General features: G+C 36.4%; 1 protein-coding gene across 12 annotated transcripts in view; it reads left to right on the top strand.

The window, feature by feature from the left end:
• dock3 (dedicator of cytokinesis 3) overlaps positions 1 to 23,179 on the top strand; it is a 229,095-nt gene that overhangs the window by 76,256 nt on the left and 129,660 nt on the right. For all 12 annotated transcript variants that reach the window (XR_008807959.1, XM_056260587.1, XM_056260585.1 and 9 more), the window contains one exon: positions 20,011 to 20,066. Coding sequence is in view for 11 of the 12 variants with exons in the window: in XM_056260587.1 (XP_056116562.1) it covers positions 20,011 to 20,066 (56 nt within the window). In the remaining variant the exon portion in view is untranslated. The remainder of the gene's footprint in view (positions 1 to 20,010; positions 20,067 to 23,179) is intronic.

Here is a 23,179-nt window from a genome sequence, read left to right as displayed (position 1 = left end):
TCCCTGTGCCAAGCCTGCGCTGAGAGAACCACAGGGTTGTGCTCACAGTGTGAATGAGGTGGGAAACTCATGCCATTACCTGGAGCTGCGAGGAGAAGCTCGCCACCCAAACTGCTCAGGATTCCTGCTTTCAAGAATGATTTCTACCATTTCAAACATGAGGTGTGGAAATCAATTTACACATAGTTGGCAGAGTAGAACGACTCGCTGTGTAAATTAAATCTAATGGTTTCTGTTGCATCATACAGCCCTAATCGATTTGTTTACAGAACGAATTTTGGTGTCAATTGTAAAGTCCAGGGTAAGGTTGTAAAAATATTCTTACATAAACTCATTGTGCACCGCAGATACTCTATAAATAAAGGCAAAAAAGAACAAATTTGTGTGTTAAATGTTCATACAACCATTATTGCGTAAATTGTTGTATCGTGTAGTACCCGCACGTTTGTTTACAGAATGAATTTTGTGTTCGCAAAACCGTCTTCAACGTGTATCTTCACGTACATTTACAAAACTAATTTCCATGTAAAATGTTCACATTCGTACGTAAATTGTGTCATCGTGCAGAACCAGCGCATTTGTTTACAGAACAAAATTCAGTGTAAATCATAAATAAAACCATCGGTTACACTTTATTTTAAGGTGTCCGTGTTACAGTGTAATCATACATTTAAGTTCTGAGTAAAATACATGTACTTAATACATATGATTAGGGTTGCGATTTGGTTTAGGGTTAGTTGCATGTAATTATGCATAATTTACGGTTTTTACTATGGTAAGTATATGTAACATATTTAAAGGACACTGTAAATTATTTGTTACTACTACATGTAACAAGGACACTACAATAGCGTTACCAACTGCTACATTATATACTACACTGATCCATTTGTTCAAAGAAGAACAAAATTTACTACATTTCTTTGTAAAATGTGTGTAAAAGCATTATTGCGTAAATGTACATACAATGCAGTACCTGCACATTTGTTTCTAGAATGAATGTTTGTGTAAAGTTTTCGCAAAACCATTCTTTCATGAATTTCCAACATGCAGTGTCCTCACGTTTTTTTTTTACAGAATGAATTTCTCAAATGTTTATTAAACCCTGCGTACGTATATTAAACGATTCATAAAACAATTCAACTGTAACTTTTTATTAAATAGCAAATTTCTGTTGGTAAAACCATTTTCACACACATTCAGTTTGATAATGATTTTTACCATTCTAACGTGAATTGCCTCACACAGTGAAAACACATTTGCAAAGTGCAATACTTTGGCCCTGTTTTGGTTTGTGTGTTTTGGTCGATCGGATCACAAGTGGGCGACTCTAAATACAGGTGTAAACGGGGTCTAAAACGTGTTGAGCTTCTCCGCTTTCCACCACTTCCAGAGGTAGTCGAAAACACAGTAGAACGGATTGATTTCGTGTGTGTAAACGCTCATGTGGTCGAATGTGTTCAAACCAGTGATAGAGTACTCGAGTCCTGGACTTGGACTCGAGACCGACTCGGCTACCAAACTAGACGGCGACCTTGACTATGTCACACATCGCAACCACTATTTACCTGCGGAGTTACAACTGCTTATAGCACTGCATTTTCTGGGTTTTTTTTGCCGCAGTTACATTGGGATTTAGTTTGCTTTTCAAAATTTCAAAATTGTTTTTCTTTTACCATATTGGTCAAGAAGAATGCATTTCTCCTCCTCTGTCCAATTAGGCTTTCTTTTTTGTTTTCTTTATCCATTCCAGTTGACTGATCATCCAAAAATGTATTTGAACAATTAAATAAATATAATCATGCCACAGCTAGTTGACAATGTTTTGAACTAAGGTCAAAGGCAATTCTAGTGATATCATACACATTTCTAGCTGCAAGAAAGAGTGCCTGAAAAATGTTGCTTGAATGTCACTCGAACACGGGACTCGAGACTCGACTCGGACTTGAACTCCGGTAATGGTGACTCGACTTGGACTCGACTCGGACTCTTCTTTGGTGACTCGGACTTGGACTCGTACTCGAACACGGGACTCGAGACTCGACTCGGACTTGAACTCCGGTAATGGTGACTCGACTTGGACTCGACTCGGACTCTTCTTTGGTGACTCGGACTTGGACTCGACTCGGACTCTTCTTTGGTGACTCGGACTTGGACTCGGACTCGAACACTGGGACTCGAGACTCGACTCGGACTTGAACTCCGGTAATGGTGACTCGACTTGGACTCGACTCGGACTCTTCTTTGGTGACTCGGACTTGGACTCGGACTCGAACACGGGACTCGAGACTCGACTCGGACTTGAACTCCGGTAATGGTGACTCGACTTGGACTCGACTCGAACTCTTCTTTGGTGACTCGGACTTGGACTCGGACTCGAACACTGGGACTCGAGACTCGACTCGGACTTGAACTCCGGTAATGGTGACTCGACTTGGACTCGACTCGGACTCTTCTTTGGTGACTCGGACTTGGACTCGGACTCTTCTTTGGTGACTCGGACTTGGACTCGGACTCGAACACTGGGACTCGAGACTCGACTCGGACTTGAACTCAGGTAATGGTGACTCGACTTGGACTCGACTCGGACTCTTCTTTGGTGACTCGGACTTGGACTCGGACTCTTCTTTGGTGACTCGGACTTGGACTCGGACTCGAACACTGGGACTCGAGACTCGACTCGGACTTGAACTCAGGTAATGGTGACTCGACTCGGACTCTTCTTTGGTGACTCGGACTTGGACTCGGACTCGAACACTGGGACTCGAGACTCGACTCGGACTCTACAGTTGGTGACTCGACTACAACACTGGCAGCCACAAAAGACCGTCTACTCTCCGTCTACTGACATTATGGGAAGCGCTCTAGCCAGCCGGGATTTAAACTTTCTCGACTGAAGACCCAAGTTTGGTTTGAAGACGAAAAACATACCAAGCACAATGTTCTCTCACCATTCCTGATTTCTAACACACACTGATGCTCTCAGTGTGTTTTTCCGTCATCTCCGGTCGTGTTCATATGTAAATTGCATGAGCTTATTTCATCCATTAGATCGAAAGATCTGAAAAAGCCCATACATTTACCCTCCCATAGACCCTCCCCTTGAAGAAATCAGGACAGAAGTGTTTGAAAGTGGACAGACGAGACGGATTAAAACACCAGATGTAAACAGGAATGTCTCCTTCCTCTACAAAACACATCTTAACACCAGGTGTAAACAGGGCCTTTGTTAACACAACACATTCCTGTGTATGTCTTTTACAAAACCTTCACACAAACTGAACCGTGACTGACAGCATAACACAGATGCCGTTGAGAAAGCTCATCTAACCCGCTCCTGTAAGACACTTTTAGAGGTGTTTGTGGTAATGTGTGATCTCATTAGAGTTGCTTGTAATCAGTTTGTCATTTAAACATGAGCTCTGCTACTGTGAGTGTTTGCGTGGTGAGGCAGCATCACGCCGCGAGTCATTGTTTGTGTTTGGCTTCACTATTTTGAATCTCTTTGCCTCTCTCCCTCGATCAATTATTTTCATGAGGAACGTTCCACCCACTCTCGTCTGCCCACACACACTGACACCCCAGAGCCCACGGAGCCGCGTCAGGGATGTGTCTCGAGACGCTTTCTGCTGACGGAAACCAGTCGAGAGAAAGAGAGCGAGAATTGAACTTGAGGAGAAGTCCGATCATTCAATCACAGGCAGATCTGTTTGCCATTATTTATGGATTTGTTTGTCAGAGAGAAATACTGACTGGTAAAGACTAGATGATCCAGAAGTCAGCTCGAATCGACGGTTTCATTTAGAAAGCTTGCGCTGCCTTACCATAATTGCGATACATTGACAAATAACAAATACAATGTGTTTCTTATTTCACACATTATATATATGTGTGTGTGTGTGTGTGTGTGTGTATATATATATATATATATATAGTTATATAATCGTTGTCTTGATATATGAGTCTTTAGTGTCACTTCTGATCAATTTAATTAATCCTTTCTGAATAAAAGTATTCATTTATTCCCAAACTTGATGCCAAATTTGATACTGAACTTTTTTGTCCATCATGTTAGTATTAGTCTCTGCTGATAATGTCCTGACAGGGTGGTTTTTGTTTCTGCATTACAGTATTTTCTGCATTATGCTAATGTGAATTTGGGGGGTTAATGGTGTGCTTAATTAAGATTTTTATTATTTTATTCCATTTTATTTTATATAACAGACATAACATTTATAACATAATTAATGTTATAATATTTATAATATTTATTTATATTTTTTATTTTATTGTTATTGTTATCATATATTTTATTTTATTATTAAGATGAGAATTTGCAGGTTGAGGGTGCGCTTAATTATCATTAAGATTTTTAAACCAATTTTTTATTTTCTAATTTATTTTATTCCATTTTATTTTTGCAATATGCTAATGAGATTTTGGGGGGTTGAGGGTATGCTTAATTTTTATTTTATTTTTTTATGCTAATAAGAATTTGGGGATTGAGGGTGTGCTTAATATCATTAAGATTATTTTATTTGATTAATTCATTTATTTTGCTAATGAGAATTTGGGTGTTGAGGGTGTGCTTAGTTGTCATTAAGATTTTTAAGCTATTTTTAATTTTATTTTAAGTTAATTTATTGTATCGCAAGTTTTTCATTTTATTTTGTATACATTTTTTGCAATATGCTAATGATAATTTTGGGGTTGAAGGTGTGTTAAATTGTCTTAAATTATTCTATATTTTTTTAAATAACAGATAAATTATTAATAATGTTATAACATTTATTATAGTTTGAGTGCCAAATAAAACATTTTACTTTAATTTAGGTCTACAAACGTTTTTCGAAAATGACAAAAACTAGTTCTGTCGCAAAAAAAGTAATACCAACATATCATTTAATTGCATTACATTTACATGTTCATATTTGCTATGCACTTTTAACCTACGTGGCTTAAATTGCGTTCATGCATTTCCTGGGAACTGAACCCATGACCTTGGCATTTCTATCTAATTGGCTTGACTTCTAACATTCACTCAGCTTGAATGTTGCCCGACCTCACATCATCTGGTAAAAAGAGAAGACATGACACATTTATCCGCCTTAAAGACAAGAAAAACAAACAGCCTGCAAGATTAGCACACACAACACAATGAGCCAAACAATATTTGACTGACATGCGGGTGGAGATTTCTGAATGCCTGTGCAGCTGCTTCTTGACTAAAAGTACTGACAAATAGACAAAACACACTTGCGATATAATGAAAGCTTTTCCTGAACACTTTGTCCAAGACATAATCCCCTTTTTTTTTGCTAAATTACACAGTTTTCACTCAAATGTTGTAATTATGTCAATTTCATATTCTCTATTGTGCAAACTCCGTGACAAAAGATAGAGTGTGGGAAGTGTTCATAAATTATTTCTACTCTTTTGGAGTCATCTAAATACTTGGACAAACTTTAGAATTGAGTATTTTATGAAATAATGACAGTCCAAATGAAAGTCAAGCCATACGCCCACAAACTTCTATATTTGTATATATTAACTACCATTCAAAAGTTTGAAGTCGCAAAGTTTCTGTATAAAGTCTCTTATGCTCACCAAGGCTGCATTTATTTGATCAAAAATACAGTAAAAACTGTAATATTTCGATTTTTTTTTTTAAAAATTGAAGGTAGCTGCTTTCTACTTGAATATATATTAAAATGCAATTTATTCCTGTGATGCAAAGCTGAATTTTCAGCATCATTCCTCCAGTCTTCAGTGTCACATGATCCTTCAGAAATCATTCAAATATGATGACTTGGATTATTTGATGAATAGAAATAAAAAAAAAGAACAGTATTTACTTGAAACATAATTATTTTGCAACATTATAAATGTATTTACTGTCAGTTTTGATCGATTTAATAGACCTTTGCTGAATAAAAGTATTGATTTCTCTAAAAAAAAAAAAAAATCGTACTAACCCAAATATTTTAATACTTACTGTATAATAAATCACATATAGTTTATTTTATTCCATTGGTTTTGATAAGACATAATTTGTGATGATTTAAGGAATATAAATACGCATTCTTGTACGGTCCATTTTCAAATGCTTTCCTCCGAATCAAACTTTGTTTTTATTGTTATTCATCTCTAAGTTGCTTTGATTCATGATTTAGAACCGTTTATGTGAGGAAAAACAGGGGGAAAAAAATATTGAGTCTACACCACTGACACCGCAGGCTTTTAGGCTTTTCCACGCTGGAATCTGGGACGTTCTTTCCCACAGAACGAGAGTTGCTATTCCCGAATCCAGGCCACCGTCGGCCGGGTCTCCGGAGAGAAATCCCTGCCGATTAGAGCAGATCATTACTCCTCATGGCAACCTGCGGCGCACAGGGAGAGAGGGCAGCAGAGAAGGTCTGTGGACGACCCTTCACACAAAACCTTTTTATCAAGATGAACGAGGGCAGGGGAAGATAGCTTTGTTACTCTGATGAATTTAAACCTGCGTATTGGTGTCTCCGCCTCGTCATCGCCTCTATAAAAGCCTCTCGAGGGGTCAGCCGGCAAATCTTGATCTCCTCGAGCTGTTTTTGGCCGTTATGCTATTTTTAGTTTCTTCGGGTTTTTTTCTCGTGTTTTGCTAATATGTAGTTCAGTCGTGAAACTCTAGAGGGCGCAGGTCCTTTACATGCAGTCTGCAAGCAATTGCGTTATTACTACAAGGGCATTTGCCTCTGCTGATCCTGCAGCCAATGAGATCGCTTACTGGACATTTAAAGCCTAGTTCACACTACATGATTTTAAAACGTCGGGCTGAACTGTGCGGTTCACACTACATGACTTGCTCTCTGTGAAATCAGGAGTGTTCAAGTTGTTGAGCTAGTTCACACCACACGACACAACGTGATTGATCCGCAACAGGAGGTGACGCACTACACGAGTTGACAACAACTGTCACCCAACGATTCTATCTTGTCTACAAACCACGTTTTGTCACGAAAAATCACGCGATAAAACGAACCGGAAATGATGCGAAACAGCACGCGCACCAATACCCCGCGAAGAAGACGAAGAAGAACGCAACACGCAAACATGCCTTGCTCTGATTGGCTGTAGCTCATGACATCACGTGAGGTTGAGTCGTGCGACAGCTCTGGATACCCAGCCAACACACCCATGTGGGGCCCAAAGGGGTTGTACTTGGGCTGATATCTGGGGCCCACCTGGGCTACCCAACTGGGACCCAGGTAATTTTGTCCTCAGTTTCCATGGAGGCCCCACATGGGTTAGCCCAGATGGGTTGATGATGGGATCTTGATGGGCTCCATATCGGGCCCATATGGGTAACCTAGGTAGCTCCCATTTAGGGCCTACAGGAGTCTGCCCACATGGGTTGATGATGGGACCCAGATAGGTCTTATCTAGGGCTCTTATGGGCCACAACAGGTATATATATGGGCTACTATATTTGTTTGTTTGGGTTACCTTATTTTACAGTAAACCCCTAAATACAAACATTACATGTAATCCACTAAACTACACTAAAATGTTAAAGGTATTCAATGAACAGAAGCAGTAGTTCATGCTTTACTTTATTAAGCAAGTTATAATAACATTTTTAACATGACTATTAGAACATTGCACATTTACAACTTTATAAAACACAAGTATCAAAATGTTAACTATAAAAAAAAGTTAAAGCTCCTGACAATTTCCAAAACAGCTTCTCACTCCTCTGTCGTCGCTCTCCCAACGGTCCTTTGAAAAGAGAAAATAAATGAATGAATCAACCATTATGCCACTTTTTTTAATTCCTTTTCACAGTTCAAACAGATGTGTCAGGTTAGCCTTTTGGTGCCCCACATCAAGTTTATCAAGATAAGGGGGTTTGCAAACCTGTCCTGGAACACCATCTGCACATATTGAATGCACAAAATGTACATTTTGACCCATTTTTACCTCTTTTGAAGTCATTTCAATATTCAAGTCATTAAATGTTTACTTTGTTGTTAAACCATTATGCTGCCTCATAAGTCTGTCTGAAATCAGTTTTGTGAGGCACCTTAGTGTGTAAACCCTGCCTGCTAAGACATTGCCTGATAAGGCAGCGAGGCAATGAGTCAGCTGCCTAAGTTTTCGGATGCAGACTTTGTATGTCTCCCACATCTAATACACCTGATTCATCACATTAGCTCATTTGTAGAAACTGCTAGATCTGAAGTGGGTGCAGTGCTGAGGGTTCCCAGGACAAGTTTGAAAACCCCTGATTCAATATCTTTTGGCTACAATCATTCTTGTCTTTTTACAGTTTGTATTTCCATATAAAAACAAGCATATCTTAAGACTTTTACCCATCTTGCTCTCCACCATGTGCCCTCGCAGTACGCTTTCTTCCCCTGTCCCTGGCACCGATTAGCCACTTTGACACTGCCCTTTCTGCGTCTCTTCTGGCAATTTGGTTTGTAAGGGCATTTTTTTTCAAGCCTCCTAAAAAATATATAAAAGAGCATTAGAGTGAGATTAAATTCCATATTTGAGCCCTTGCAGCAAAGCAGTTATCTCCACCTTGACATTTTTCACTCCACATCTGACACGATTTCTGTTCAGCAATCAACGATTGTTGTTATGCACTGGGCTAATGTTAGTTAGTTACCGAACTAAACTGCCAGTGTGAAAGCACCCTCAGTCACTTAGCCTGCAAATTCCTAGCGTAAACAAATAGGCGCTAACGTGTACAGTAGGCTACTTCAGTTGGCTTACTTGAAAAGTCTAGGGTGCTTTCACACTGGCAGTTTAGTTCGGAACGGAGCACTGTTTGCATGAAAAATCGCTAATGTGAACGCTGTCATGCGGACCCGGGTGCGCACTGGGGTACCGAACCCGAGACTGCCTGGAGGAGGCGCTCTGAGTTCGGTTGCACTTGATCCGTGCTGCGGTTCGCGTGAATGTGAAAGCAACACGGACTCGGCTACGCACTTGTTCAGGAAGTAAAGTGACCTGCGCATGCTTTTTAGCTGATTATGATGTATTTAGTTAAATAAAACACATTTAAGGGGTGATAGTGTTGATAATTTACCTTGGATAACAGCGAGAGTGAGTCCACCATGCCAACCTAAGGAAAAACAAGATTATCATTATGGGGGAGACAACACAAAAATTTTTACCTGAATAATCACAATTACATTTCCTCCCAAATCGTGCAGCCATAGGTTAATCGATGGCTATTTTACATCAGAAGTAGTAATCTATTGTGTGTATTGTGTATCGAGTCATACACTAGATAGATACACAATACATACAATACAATACACTGACATTATGGATTCAGAAGGCAATAAAATCACGACTTACCCCTGTAAACGTTTAAAATACTGTACATGTGTGTTACCAAATCCATCAAAAGGAATTACTAATTATTTGAAACAGTATTCTAAAGTGTAACTATATTGGGTATCTTTTGTGCAGTTGTTTTTGAATTAGCACTAAATAAAGAAAGGAAAAAATAGCACAGGAATCCAAAGGGTTGCCGAGATGGTGTTAAAGCTTCTCAGATATCATAATTCAGTGAAAACTAGTTGTTCTGTGACAAAATAGACATTTATTAAAGATTTATTTAAAATTAAACATCAAGAATGTAGCCTAAATATTTTATTGAATGTGCACACTTTTAGATTAAAAGCTAAAATGGTCGCTGTATGACGCTGTTCTGTGATCACAATATAGACGGTAGCAGACAGATTAAACAGGCTTGTCGGGTAACGTTAATTCAATTCGAAATATTAATTAGTCCTGCTTTCATTTTGGGTGTTTAATGTGCACATCTTATAAAAATTAAGAAACTGCTGCCATTGTGGGATTTATATTGTAAAACAGTGGTACAATTTTTATGCTGGAGTCTCAACTCCAATCAACTTGTTATAATACACAGTTCAAATAGCTGCTAGTATTTTTTCGACTATTTTTGACTGACAAGAAACCGGCGGCCGGAAACAACAACAGCTAAAATACGGTCAATCTTAATACTGGCGTTTCCATCATAATTATGCTTTTAAACAAAGGTTTGCCTCGGGTAGATTCACAAAAGGCCCAAGTTGCATTTTTTGGGAGAGTTGACCTTTAACAATTATAAGAAACTAAGAATATTACTTGCTATAATAGCGTGCAGAGCGCCAGAAATAAGGGAAAATGGCGCGATCTGAGGGAACTCGAAATTCTAACTGAAATTCTAACGTGACAATAAGCTTTTGGTTAACATTATGTTTTGAAAACAATGTATTTTAATTAACATTTCAGTTTTTAAAAGATTGTAGTTCTTACCTTGAATACAGCAAGAATCTCCTCCCGAAAATTACAGCAGAATGAGTGAGAGTGCAATGGCGCCCGCGCGGTTCAAGGCGTGGAGTGGGGGATGGGAATTGCTGAATGAAATCTCGCGAGATCCATCCTGCCAAAGATTTGTAAACTTTCAAGTCTTTTTTTTTTTCTTTTCTTTTTTTCTCTGTATCCGAAGTTTCTTGGTCCTTTTAATTTGCAAAAATTGGGTACAATTGCAATTGTGTTGGCATTTATAGATTTTTAATAGATTAAAGTCACATGTTAAAGTGTCAAAATAACAATACTTTCTTTTTCAAAGGTGCAGTGTAATCAATCTTTGGGATTGACTTTTTGCACTTGTCTTGGTAAACTGAATTAGTCCCCTTGTAGCCCATTTTCAACCCATGTACTCAATTTCCCATTAGTGAACCAACTAGGTCCCATATGGGGAGCCCACCTGGGTTTGCCCATGTTGGACCTACTTAGTTGACCCAAGTGGGCCCCAGATAAGATGCCCATTTTGAGCCCATGCCCACTCTGTACCCACGTAGCCCATGTGTAACCCATGTGGGCCCCACATACACGGGCCCCGCTGGGTATCTAGCATGCTAGATATTTTTCTGGGCTCGGCGACGCGTCTGCGAGCGTCTTTGATGCGTTGTTGGTTCTTTCATACTAACAGATTGGCGAGCGTTCATCGCCCGCTAATCTCCCGCGATTTGCACGCGATAACACCCTGACCTGTCGGCGAGCTCAACGATTTGCAAATCGGGCTTAAAATCATGTAGTGTGAACTAGGCTTAAATAGTCTGGTTCAGTGTTTGCCGTAAGTTAGTCCTGCACGTTATCAGTCTTTTTCTGAACTCCTCCACCTCCCCAGCTCCACCTGCCTAGATCAGCTACAGGATTCATGTACGTCTATGCATTGTGTGCGCTGAACATGATGGTTACTGTAATGCATTTACTCATCTCACAGATTCAGTATTCCTCAAAATAAAACGAAATTCAAACTCAAAATATTAATTAAACATGCACTAAATATGTGAAATTACACAAATATACTTTATGGATTGAATCTTACTGTATTAACCTGTGTCAGTTGATGACCTTCAATGATCCAATTCAGCCATACGAATAAGCAAAAATGACTATAAACATCCTCTTCTTCTGTAATCCAGAGCGGCAGCACGGCTGAAAGGTTTGTTTGAGCAGCGCCCTCTACTGTACAGGTGTGAATTTGCATTTCCTTCAGCCTGAAAGGACTTTGCATTGATGCTCCGTAATGCTGCCGTATTCTCTATTGAAAATAGTTAATTGTTAATCAAAATTACAATACGACGAATATTATCCCTTTTTTTAATGAATATAATGCATTTTAGGAAGTATTTTTGCCAGTTTTACTCAGCTGTCATTCAGAAGTCAGTATTAATGAATGTCAAGAGCAGTGCGCAGTGGGACAGTCGGCTTTCAGAAGCTTTTAATTATTTACACGCCTGGAAACCTCGAAGCTGTCTGGCCTACAAAGAACTGCAAGATCACCTTCATCACCGTATATGTTTATCAAGTTAGAGAGGAGATTCATCCAGCTCATTAAAATCATCTCCTCCCTAAAATGAATACTCATCATATGCCAAGTGAGTAAGTGAGTAAAGATTGGCTTCGACATGTAAGTTAGACTGTTTTCACTCCAAAACTAAATGTTGAGACGCATACGTGGAAGATTCCTTGCAAAACAAAATATGAGAAGAAAATCGCATTTAACTTACAAAATATTACATATTTTCCGAGAGAAACAAGCCGCTCAGTTGGAAATAATGTAGGGCAGGACTTCATTTTATTGAATTGGGAATAGAGGGCTATGATATTCACACTTAATATTGTTTTCAGCTGAAAAGTTATTTATGAGTCAGACAAAGTTATTACATTTTGACGAAAAACAATTCCTTGGGAATAACTTGGACTGATAAATTATGCGCTATAAGAGCAGGGACATTTATTAGGAAAGTAAACACTCAATTTTTATTTCTTTAAGCAACACACATATTAGTGTTATCAAGAGAGCGATTACTGTCAGGAGTGATTGTGACATGCGGAAGCTGCTCGCTGTCTTTATCCGCTTGCAGCGGGATTGCTGTTGTTATTTGTCTCGGCGTTGACCTTTTCTGCTAAACGAGCATTAGGCTGCTGAGAGCGAGGGAAGGGAAGCACACTCGTCTAACTGAGAGCAGAGCTGTTAGTCACAGGTCAGCAGTCCTACCCATATGCCTATAAACTCGCATGCACTACCTGCCATGGAGACAAATGTACCGGGATACACAGAGGGAGGTTTCAAAGGTGGATGTTATGTCTATCAGAGCATTTATATCAGAAAACTTTTACCTAAGACCGTCCGGAATGAGCTGAGATCCCTCAATTATATTCTTAGGCTACACAGTTTGGCCATTCTGAGAAAATTTTAGAAAAACTTAAGTATGTTTTGATTAAACTGTGGCCACAGTTTAGTAAAATGACAACGATTATTCATTTTTGGGGGAAACGCATTACAAGTAACGTGACTTACATGATCAGGTAAATTTTTTTCAAGTAACTAGTAAAGTAACACATTACTTTTACAAAAACATATCAGAGTTACATGTATAAATAAGTAACGCAAATGCACTTGGTAATAATGTCAAATTTAAAGTTTTACAAAACTTTAAGTATACTAAATTGCAACTTCAATACAGTAATAAAGTGTATTTTAGTGTATAAATGCTTGTTTGGCAGTATACTTTATATTTATATCAGTCAATAGAAGTAATTATGAAATTACATTTAAAGATGTACTTAAGTCCTACTTAAGTGTGTCAAAAAGCACATTTAAGTTCAACTTATTGCGTTTGGTATAAAGTTTCAACTATAATACATTTTCATTCAATTGTAAATAACATGCAGTTCACACTTAAGTGTTTCACACTTAAGTGTATTGTTTTAAAGTATATTAATTCTGAAATAAGTACTTTTTAAAAGTATGCTAAAGTGTATTTCTGTTTCTTAAGGGTTAGACCAACCTTTTTTTTGTGATTTTTGTTCATCAAAACATTGGCTTTGATGATAGTGAAAAAAAGCATATAAACTCATAGCCTGGTTAAAACCAGACGATTCTCAGTTGTAACTGAGTTATGGTCTGGCAAAGCGTCATAGACAAATCATTTCCAGAGGGGCGTCACCAACGGACGTCGCGGATAGACCTAAACCCAATCAGAGCGATGAAGGAGATGACGTATGCAGAGCGGCGGAGAAACATCTCCGAGTGTTGTTCTTTGCTCGGTTTTTAACAAAAAGGAAACGTTCAAATCGCTTAAAACAGACGCGATAGCTGATTCAAACGAGTGATGTTCGACGGCGGCATCCATCTTTGTAATGTAGGCTACAAAATCTGCTTCGAAATCCCAGCGCTGTCGTCATCGTGTAAAGCCCGCCCCAACGCTTCTGATTGGTGCCTCGATTTCGACGGATTGGAAATGGGCTTGAATGAGCTCTTTGCCAGACTAACTTTCAGAGCAAATCTAAATTTGCCGGAAATTGTCTGGGTTTTCCCAGGCTAATAAACTCATTTAATCACTCCTAAAAAAAATCACTTTTTAGCACATAAACAGACATAAAACCTGCTCTGAGAAACAAACCAACAATATTGATGACACATCCTGCACTACACAGATTTTTGTCCAATCAGATGCTTGCCCCTCCCCCGTATTCAACACAAAATAAAGTGTGCATTCGAGCCATGTCGTAATTACTGTAATTATGATATCATGACTTGTAAAAAGTGTTCACATCCTCGTAGAACTCACAACTTGTAAACTGGGACGCTCCGGCTTATACCACGTGACCGCTGTACGTGACATGTTGTCATCTCAAAATAACCGTGATTATGACATGGCGTAAACACAGCAATAGTGTCTGAAAACAAGTGCTATTATCTTAAATAATTCTGCTTCTCAAGTAAATTTACTTAAAGATTGTTTAAATAATGTTCTTTTGGCTAGATGTTCAGCTAGTTAGCATACTAGTTTGTGTCACAACACATTTTTTTTTACTGTGTCTTGCTGTTCTTTTTACTTTCATTCTTCAAAAATGTTGTTTCATTTAAAATTGTGTAAAACAATTAATAAAATACATTGAAAGATAGGTATTTCATTGAGGATTTGAGAACTCGCACGCTGCAAGCTAGCAGTGTATTTGTGTATTCATGGTTACATTAAATGTGACTCATTTTGTTATTCCTGTGAGTCATTCGTCTATCAGGAGATATCATGAGATATCTTCTGTTCAACATGGTCGCGATATTAATGCAAAGCACTTTCTTCACAATGGAGTTAGCAATATCCGTGCCGTATTATTCCCATGGCTTACTGTTTTCCATTTGCATGCTAGCTTTTGGTTTAGCGAACTTGTGTTGCTCATATTAGCTTGACCAGTTATCGTTCATTACCAAGTCAAGATTCTAAAGGAGAACTGCTCACATGCTAATATGGATGTGGATTATGATTTTTCAAAGCTTTATTGTCTCATTAGAGGAGCTGGGTGTCTTAAAGTTCATCTTACAGGTCTAAAGCAGATTTTCCAACTTCCTACTTGGAAAAGCACAATAGAACGCCATAAGGTTGGATTTAAAACTTTGAAACTTAAACGCACTAAGATGTTCCTTCATTAAATGAACCTGTTTTATAAATGTTTGCAGGAGTGTGAAAAACAATCATTTATAATCTGTTGATAATCATACACCTGCAGAACAAAAGCTAGCATTGTTCTGCATGTTGTTGTTTTTTTGGCGTGAGATTTTAAACACCTGCAAAGCTAAGGGAGATTTTACCGTTTTGTTATCAAGTGTTGGGAAACATAAAACACTTTTATAGTTGAAAGTCAGAGATATCAAACTGGAAAATTTGACTTTGGATGAAATGCAGAGTTTGACTGTTCCCTGATCCACATCAATGGGACAGGTTTAAAGCCTATTAGCTGTACATGACAGGATTTTAGTTATTCCTCAGAGCTTGTAATATAACTTTGAGACCGTAATAACCGCTTAAGAAGTTTTTACACTAAACATTAGATTTATTTTAAAATATGCAAGTTGCATGAGAGTTATATTATGTCATGTCATGTCACATGTCATGTCACATGTCATGTTATGTCATGTTATGTCATGTTATGTCATGTCATGTCATGTTATGTTATGTTATGTTATGTTATGTTATGTTATGTTAAGTTACGTTACGTTATATTATATTATATTACTTTGGTATTTGTTTTATCACTGGCCCTTTAAAGCATTTTTTGCTGACTCGGCTGTCACTGTCCCTGTCCTTCACAACACATGCTGCTTTATTTCCAGCATTCAGTTCTGGTGCTCAGGATAAAAATAATAAAATATATGCTTCTGGCACACACACACACACACACACACTGATAACATGAGTTTCAGCAGATGGAGCTGATGTGTACACACACGCACGCACACATCTGTGCCGCCGCAGGGTCTACAATAACATCTCGTCTCAGTTCAGCTCATATAGAGCATCTGTATTATCTGCCTCAAAAACGGAAGCCGAACGCAGGATAAAATGGCAATGCTTGAGATGTGGATCAGCGCGTGATTCACACACAGTCTGGGAATGCCACACGCATTTAAGTCTTTTTGTTAACCCATTTTGTTAAGTTTCTTAGTCCTGTTTGATTTAAAAAAGAAGATTTGTCTGGCGTTTAGGTAAATCTCATAAAACCTGTAAAGAACATGTCACGGTCATATTTCATATTTAGCATTATTGCGTTATTTTTTTGCCTGATTTTATGGCCATTGGTGGAATTATTGTAACACTAATATGATTTATCTTTCATGTCACAATGAAGCACATTTTACACAACTGTCATTACCATAATGCAGCAAAATATAAAATAAATAGTTAAAAAGAACAGCATTTATTCAATATGGAAATCTGTTCTAACAATATAAATATTTACTATAACTTTTTTTTTATCAATTTAGGACATACTTGCTGAATAAAAGTATTAATTTCTTTAAAAACCAAACTTTTGAACGGTAGTGTATATTGTTACAAAAGATTTCTATTTGAAATAAATGCTTTTTATTTCTTTTTAAAACTTTTTATTCATTAAAGAATCCTGAAAAAGTATCACAGGTTATAAAAAAAATATTAAGCAGCACAACTGTTTCCTACATCTATAATTAATAAATCATCATATTAGAATGATTTTTGAAGGATCGTGTGACTGGATTAATAATACTAAAAATGTAGCTTTAATCACAGGAATAAATTGTATTTTAAAGTGTATTAAAATAGAATTGAGATTTACAATATTACTGTTTTTTTTCTGTATTTTTGATCAATTAAATCCAGGCTTGATGAGCAAAAGAGACTTCTTTCAAAAACATTAAAAATAGTAATGTGTTCAAACTTACTGTTCATTTTAATGTGCTCTAAAGTATCATAGTAGCAATTGTTGTAAATTGTAATTGTTATAAAAATAAAATAAAATAAATACCTAATTTATTACGGTAATGAGAATTTGGGTTGAAAATACACCTAAAAATAATATATATTAGCTTTCAGGCATGAAATACGGACATGTTTTCATTGGCACAATTGACATTTCTCCTAAAGGGGAATTTTTTTTATCATCTTTTTTTTTTTCATGACAATCAAGCACATTTTACACAACTGTTATTACCGTAATGCAACAAAATCCCATCACTTTTGTAGAAAATAGAAGAAAAAAAAAAGAAAAAAAATAATAATAATAATGTCTGAACACATTACGGTTATGAGGAATTTGGGGTGACATAATTACCAAAGGGTATTGTGTCAATGATTTAGCTTTTTAATTGAAATTGTATGCATTTCTAAAATGTTTGTAATTCACGTGAGCAACATGAAAAGAGCTCTCCTCAAGCACTCTTCATGTATGACTGTAAGAGGCGATGAGCGAGTGACCGCCCATCTCGTTAATACTAACATATGCTGGTTTGTCGTCCTTGCACATGGAGTCCTTCCTCCGGCAGATGGAGGTTTGTTCGAGAGCATTTGGTGTCCTCAATTACTAATTATCCTGACCTTTGAAAGGAAACAGTGAAGACAATTAGACAACTGTATGTGGCGAGAAACTCCACCATCTGGATTCTTCCGCTGAGATGTTTGTGTGGCATGTTGTGTGTATCCCCAGAGGAAGGACAAATCAAAAATGAGATCTTTTTAACATCTCAAATGTTTCTCCTAGACTAAAATGAGGTTACTTTAACATCAACTAAAACTAAAGACCCCGATGGTCTCATATTTGTCTCCTCCTAAAGTTGCAGACAAGATCTCAACAACACCACACATAGACTCAGATTTTTCTCAGCTAGATGAGATCTCACATTTATCCCTCACCTCAACAACTTTGTACTTGAAAGGCACTAAAGTTAAAAACATGTGTGTGATGTTGGAATTTTAGGAGAAACATCTGAAATGCTGTTGATACTAAAATGAGAGATATATGAGAATCATAACTAAGTCTCCTGAGCGTAGGAAAAACATCCACTGAGCAATATTTTTTTTTCAATTTTTCAAGCAACTTACACTATTAATTATGTTTTTAGACCCCCTAAATTCCTTAGATTGATCACTTGGACATTTTGCTTAAAAGAAGTGTACGATTATTGTACGATTATTGTATTGTAAGTACATTTACACATTTGTGATTACCATAATGCAACAAAATCTCACAAAATAATATATTTTGAAAGATTTGTACCTGTTTTCGTGCCTATAATGAAAGTCAGGGGGGTTTAAAACAGTATTTGAACTCTTTGAATTTGATTGTGTAGACAAACAAAGTGAGACTAAATGAAAATCAACAAAGCAATCGGAACCAAACAAAACAAAATGAAACAAAACACAAAACAACGAAATGCAAAAAACAAAGCTCACAAAACAAAATGAAACAAACAAAACAAAACACAAAACAATGAAAAAACACAAAACAAAAAGAAATTCAGAAAACAAAACAAAACTCAGAAAGCAAAACGAAACAGACAAAACAACACAAAATGAAATGAAATTCACAAAACAACACACCAAACCACAAAATGCACAAAACAAAATGAAACAAACAAAACAAAACACAAAACAATGAAAGAACACAAAACAAAAAGAAATTCAGAAAACAAAACAAAACTCGGAAAGCAAAACAAAACAACACAAAATTAAATGAAATTCACAAAACAACACACAAAACCACAAAATGCACAAAACAAAACGCACAAAACAAAAAGAAATTCACAAAACAAAACAAATCTCAGAAAGCAAAACGAAACAGACAAAACAACACAAAATGAAATGAAATTCACAAAACAACACACAAAATGCACAAAACCAAACAAAATGCACTAAACTAAACTCTCTAAACAAAATGAAATTCACAACACAAAATGAAACCAATAAAACAAAATAACACAAAATGAAACGCACAAAACAAAAGGAAATTCACAAAACAAACTCAGAAAACAAAACAACACACAAAATGAAACAGACAAAACAAAACGAAACAAAACGAAATTCACAAAACCACAAAATGCACAAAACAAAGCTCACAAAACAAAATGAAACAAACAAAACAAAACACAAAACAATGAAAGAACACAAAACAAAAAGAAATTCAGAAAACAAAACAAAACTCGGAAAGCAAAACAAAACAGACAAAACAACACAAAATGAAATGAAATTCACAAAACAACACACAGAACCACAAAATGCACAAAACAAAACGCACAAAACAAAAAGAAATTCACAAAACAACACACAGAACCACAAAATGCACAAAACAAAACGCACAAAACAAAAAGAAATTCAAAAAACAAAACAAATCTCAGAAAGCAAAACGAAACAGACAAAACACAAAATGAAATGAAATTCACAAAACAACACACAAAATGCACAAAACCAAGCAAAATGCACTAAACTAAACTCTCTAAACAAAATGAAATTCACAACACAAAATGAAACCAATAAAACAAAATAACACAAAATGAAATGCACAAAACAAAAAGAAATTCACAAAACAAACTCCGAAAACAAAACACACAAAATGAAACAGACAAAACAATATACAAAACAAAACGAAATTCACAAAACAAAACAACACACAAAATAAAATGCACTGAACAAAATGAAACAAAACACTGAGGACATTTTCAGAATACCTTCTTTTGTGTTCCACAGAATAAAGTAATGCCGTTTTATAATGACGAGGATGAGGAAATTGATTATTTTTGATGATTTTTTTGGCGGGGTGAACTATCTCTTTAAGTCATGATAGTTCATATTCAAGTGTCCCTGCTTCCACTACACACTCCTGACACTGATATTAGGCAAGTATGAGCAGTCTGAGAAGAACGACTCCTCTTCTTCGGGGGAACTTGAGCTTTGACACGTCTAGTCGAGGAACCAGGAACCTCCCGAGATTGATTCCGCCTCAAGCAATATAAGCACATCAAGTAAAGATTGTGACATGGTCTGCATCCAGCAGGGCCACTGAATCACATTCTGCTTGGTCACATTCCCAGAGATCCTCATGGCTGTGCGTCCACTGGCTCTCTTCATGGAAGCTTCTAGTCGCAGAAGCAGAGATGTAATCTTCTTCCCTTTTGTGTCGCAGGGAATCTTCCCAGCCGGCTACGTCCACTTGAAGAAGGCTATCGTCGCTAACAGAGGGTAAGTGTCCTTATACTGAATTATGTCATGCTGTTCCCTCAATAGAGAACAAATGGGTTGGGGGAAGAAATGTGACACGGAGAGAGACGGATGTTAGAGAAACGTTTTATTTATTCATTTATCTCAATCCTGTTATTCCCTTTCTCCTATCCTACTGTCCTCGTGAGTTTTGTCACATGTCTGAAATGCTGAGATTTCATCTTTTGGAAGCTCTTCTACTCTCATTTCTCTCTGTTAAATATTTGATACAGATATTGAGCTCTTGGTGGTTCAAACACTTAATTTATTGTATGGCATTTTGTGGGATATAATTGATTCATAATTGAAAGAGGTTTATATCATCTTCCCTTGTGGAAAATAAGTGCACTTAATTGTATTGGATGTGCACTTCAAAAGGATATATTTTTTTAAACTGTACAGATAATATTAATTCAATAAAAGGCCTTGTTACAGTACGTCAATGAACAATGTTTACTCATTCTACATGTTACCTGGACTGAGAGATTTCACGTTTATTTGTCAGAAAAGTACTTTAAACAGCTCGAGGGCTTTCGTAAAAACTACAGATTATACATTTTTGTATCCTCGCCCACGGACAGTACGATCGGAAGAGGGTTATTAACAAAACAGTTATTGTAAGGGTAAGTTTATCACTGAAAATTGTTTCATACTATATATACTCTATAAAAGAAGTATAAGTACTTTAAAGAAGTATACTTATTTTGATGTGTCGACTAGCACTTAAACACTTTATTACAATTTTATCTGCAGTGTGTTGTTTGATATTACATTTAAAGTTAAAATATTTTAAATGTTTTGAATTGCAACTTTATCATTATAAATGCATAACTAGAATATATATATAATATATTTAAAAACATGACATAGAAGTTTCAATAGAAAAAAATAATTAAAAAATTTTTTTAGTTTAATGTTTACCGTAATATTTTTAAATGTCACTATTCGTTTAATTGTAAAGTTGCCATAATGTTTGCAAAGTGCTAAAATGTAATGTTCGAATAATCAAGAAAATACACTTTTACAACATTTAAACACTTGATGTTTGGAAAATTCAGAAACTATGCTTTCATAACCCAATATGAACATTAGCAAAACCTTTTCAGAACATATTTTTGAGAAGAAAACTTCCAGAGTTTGAGAAAGGTTAGGATAAGACGTAGCCTATGTGTGCTTGCACGTGTGCAGCGTAAAAAGAGAGAGAATGGGAAACAGTGAGCAAAAAACAAAATAAGAAGAAAGAAACTCTGGGCTGCCTCTCCCTGTGGGAACTCACTTCTGAAAACACTTGGGGAAACTGCACATCAGGGACTGTCAGTCGACAGCTTGCCCTGTTTGTTTTAGCTTTTTATACTTTCCAACTTAATGCGTGTGTAGAACTTCACAGTCTTCCCACAACACACGTGCACATGCACACACACATGTCTTTATTGTGTTCAGGGAGAAGGGTAGAGCAGATCCCAGGGGTCGTGTTCAACAGTTAAATCTATCTATCTATCATCTATCTATCATTTTTGGTACAACATTTAGGGCTGTCACAATTTGATTAATTTTCATACAAATAATTCCTTTACAGTAATTGTTTTGTCCATGTCAGCAACACTGTAAGATTAGGACACATACAGTACCTCTAAATACAATAAAATGTATTAATATTTCGTAATGATTTTTAAGCAAATGAAGCTTTGATATTAATAAACAGTAAAACACAGTTTAAATAATATTTTATTATAATTTAAAGTAACTTTTTAATTTTGTTTTAATATATAGTATCATAATATGTTACATAAATGTATTTTTAAATATTAAATAAATATTAAACATTATTTACACATTTCTATTATTTTGTTTAATTCTCTTCTGTGTTATGTGTTTTTTAAACAAGCCAATTAGCCAATTATTAGTAATGATAAATAATGATTATTTACAAAAAGCATTATTTATGACTGTTTAATCAGCTCATAACAATGAATTACACTGTCGTTCAAAGGTTTGGGGTCAGTACTTATGCTCACCAAGGCATTTATTTGTTTAAGAATACAGTAAAAACAGTTTTTTACTATATTATTACTATTTCAAATAATTGTTTGTGATGTAATAATGTAATTTATTCCTGTGATCAAAGCTGAACTTTCAGCATCATTACTCCAAATCATTCTAATATTATGATTTGATGCTCAAGAAACATTTATTATTATTAGCAATATTATAATATAGGCACGCGCCGGCCCTGGGTAACATTTTACGGTTTTAAAGGTATTTTGCCCTACATATGCCCTACAGGTGCTCCACCATATAAACATATATATATTATTTTTTTAATAATATATATATATATATATATATATATATATATATATATATATATATATATATATATATATATATATATATATATATATATATTTTTTACTCTTAAAGTTCACCTCCTGAAAAAGTTTGAGAATCGCTGCTTTAAAACATATGACGATATGTTTTTGGTGTTAGCTTCAATTACAAATTTGGGTGGCATGTCCTGGGATCGAATTATAGCGTCTCATCAGAATTAAAAAAAAAAGGAGGATAATGACTCTGTAAAAGCTGTTACTTTGGACACATGTGATGATAAAGCAGAACAAAGAGATCAGTCTATTTCCACCGAGTGTCAGAGAAGGACAGAGGAAGGACAATGGAGGTAAAACAGTATGGAGAGATGAATGGACAGGAAGAGCTAAATAGACAGCAGGAATATGAAGGACAATCTCATGGAATTGATCTGTGATGATGTACTTCAGTGCACACTGTTATTTAAAGACCCCATGAGATGCTTTAACGAACACAAGGGTTTTTTTTTCTTCCAGATTTATCGTAAACATAATGTTAATGCAAGACATATCAAAGGGTTTGTCCTTGATTAATAAATTAGGTGTAAATGTAAATAAATCAACCGCTTCAGGGTATTGTGAAGGGCTCTCACAAGACACTCGACACCAGCCCCGAAGGGAATTTTGTCGAGGCATGGTAATTTCTCCCCAATATATCTCCATGGGTCCTGCGCACTGTAGAAATAAGGTACAGGCTTCAGTTCCGGGTCCGCCCACCGAAGTTCAACGGGG

This window comes from Rhinichthys klamathensis, unplaced genomic scaffold (assembly GCF_029890125.1).
Source record: "Rhinichthys klamathensis goyatoka isolate OS25496 unplaced genomic scaffold, OSU_Roscu_1.1 h1tg000009l_1, whole genome shotgun sequence".
Taxonomy (NCBI): Eukaryota; Metazoa; Chordata; class Actinopteri; order Cypriniformes; family Leuciscidae; genus Rhinichthys; species Rhinichthys klamathensis.
This window is presented reverse-complemented; position numbering and strand designations above follow the sequence as displayed.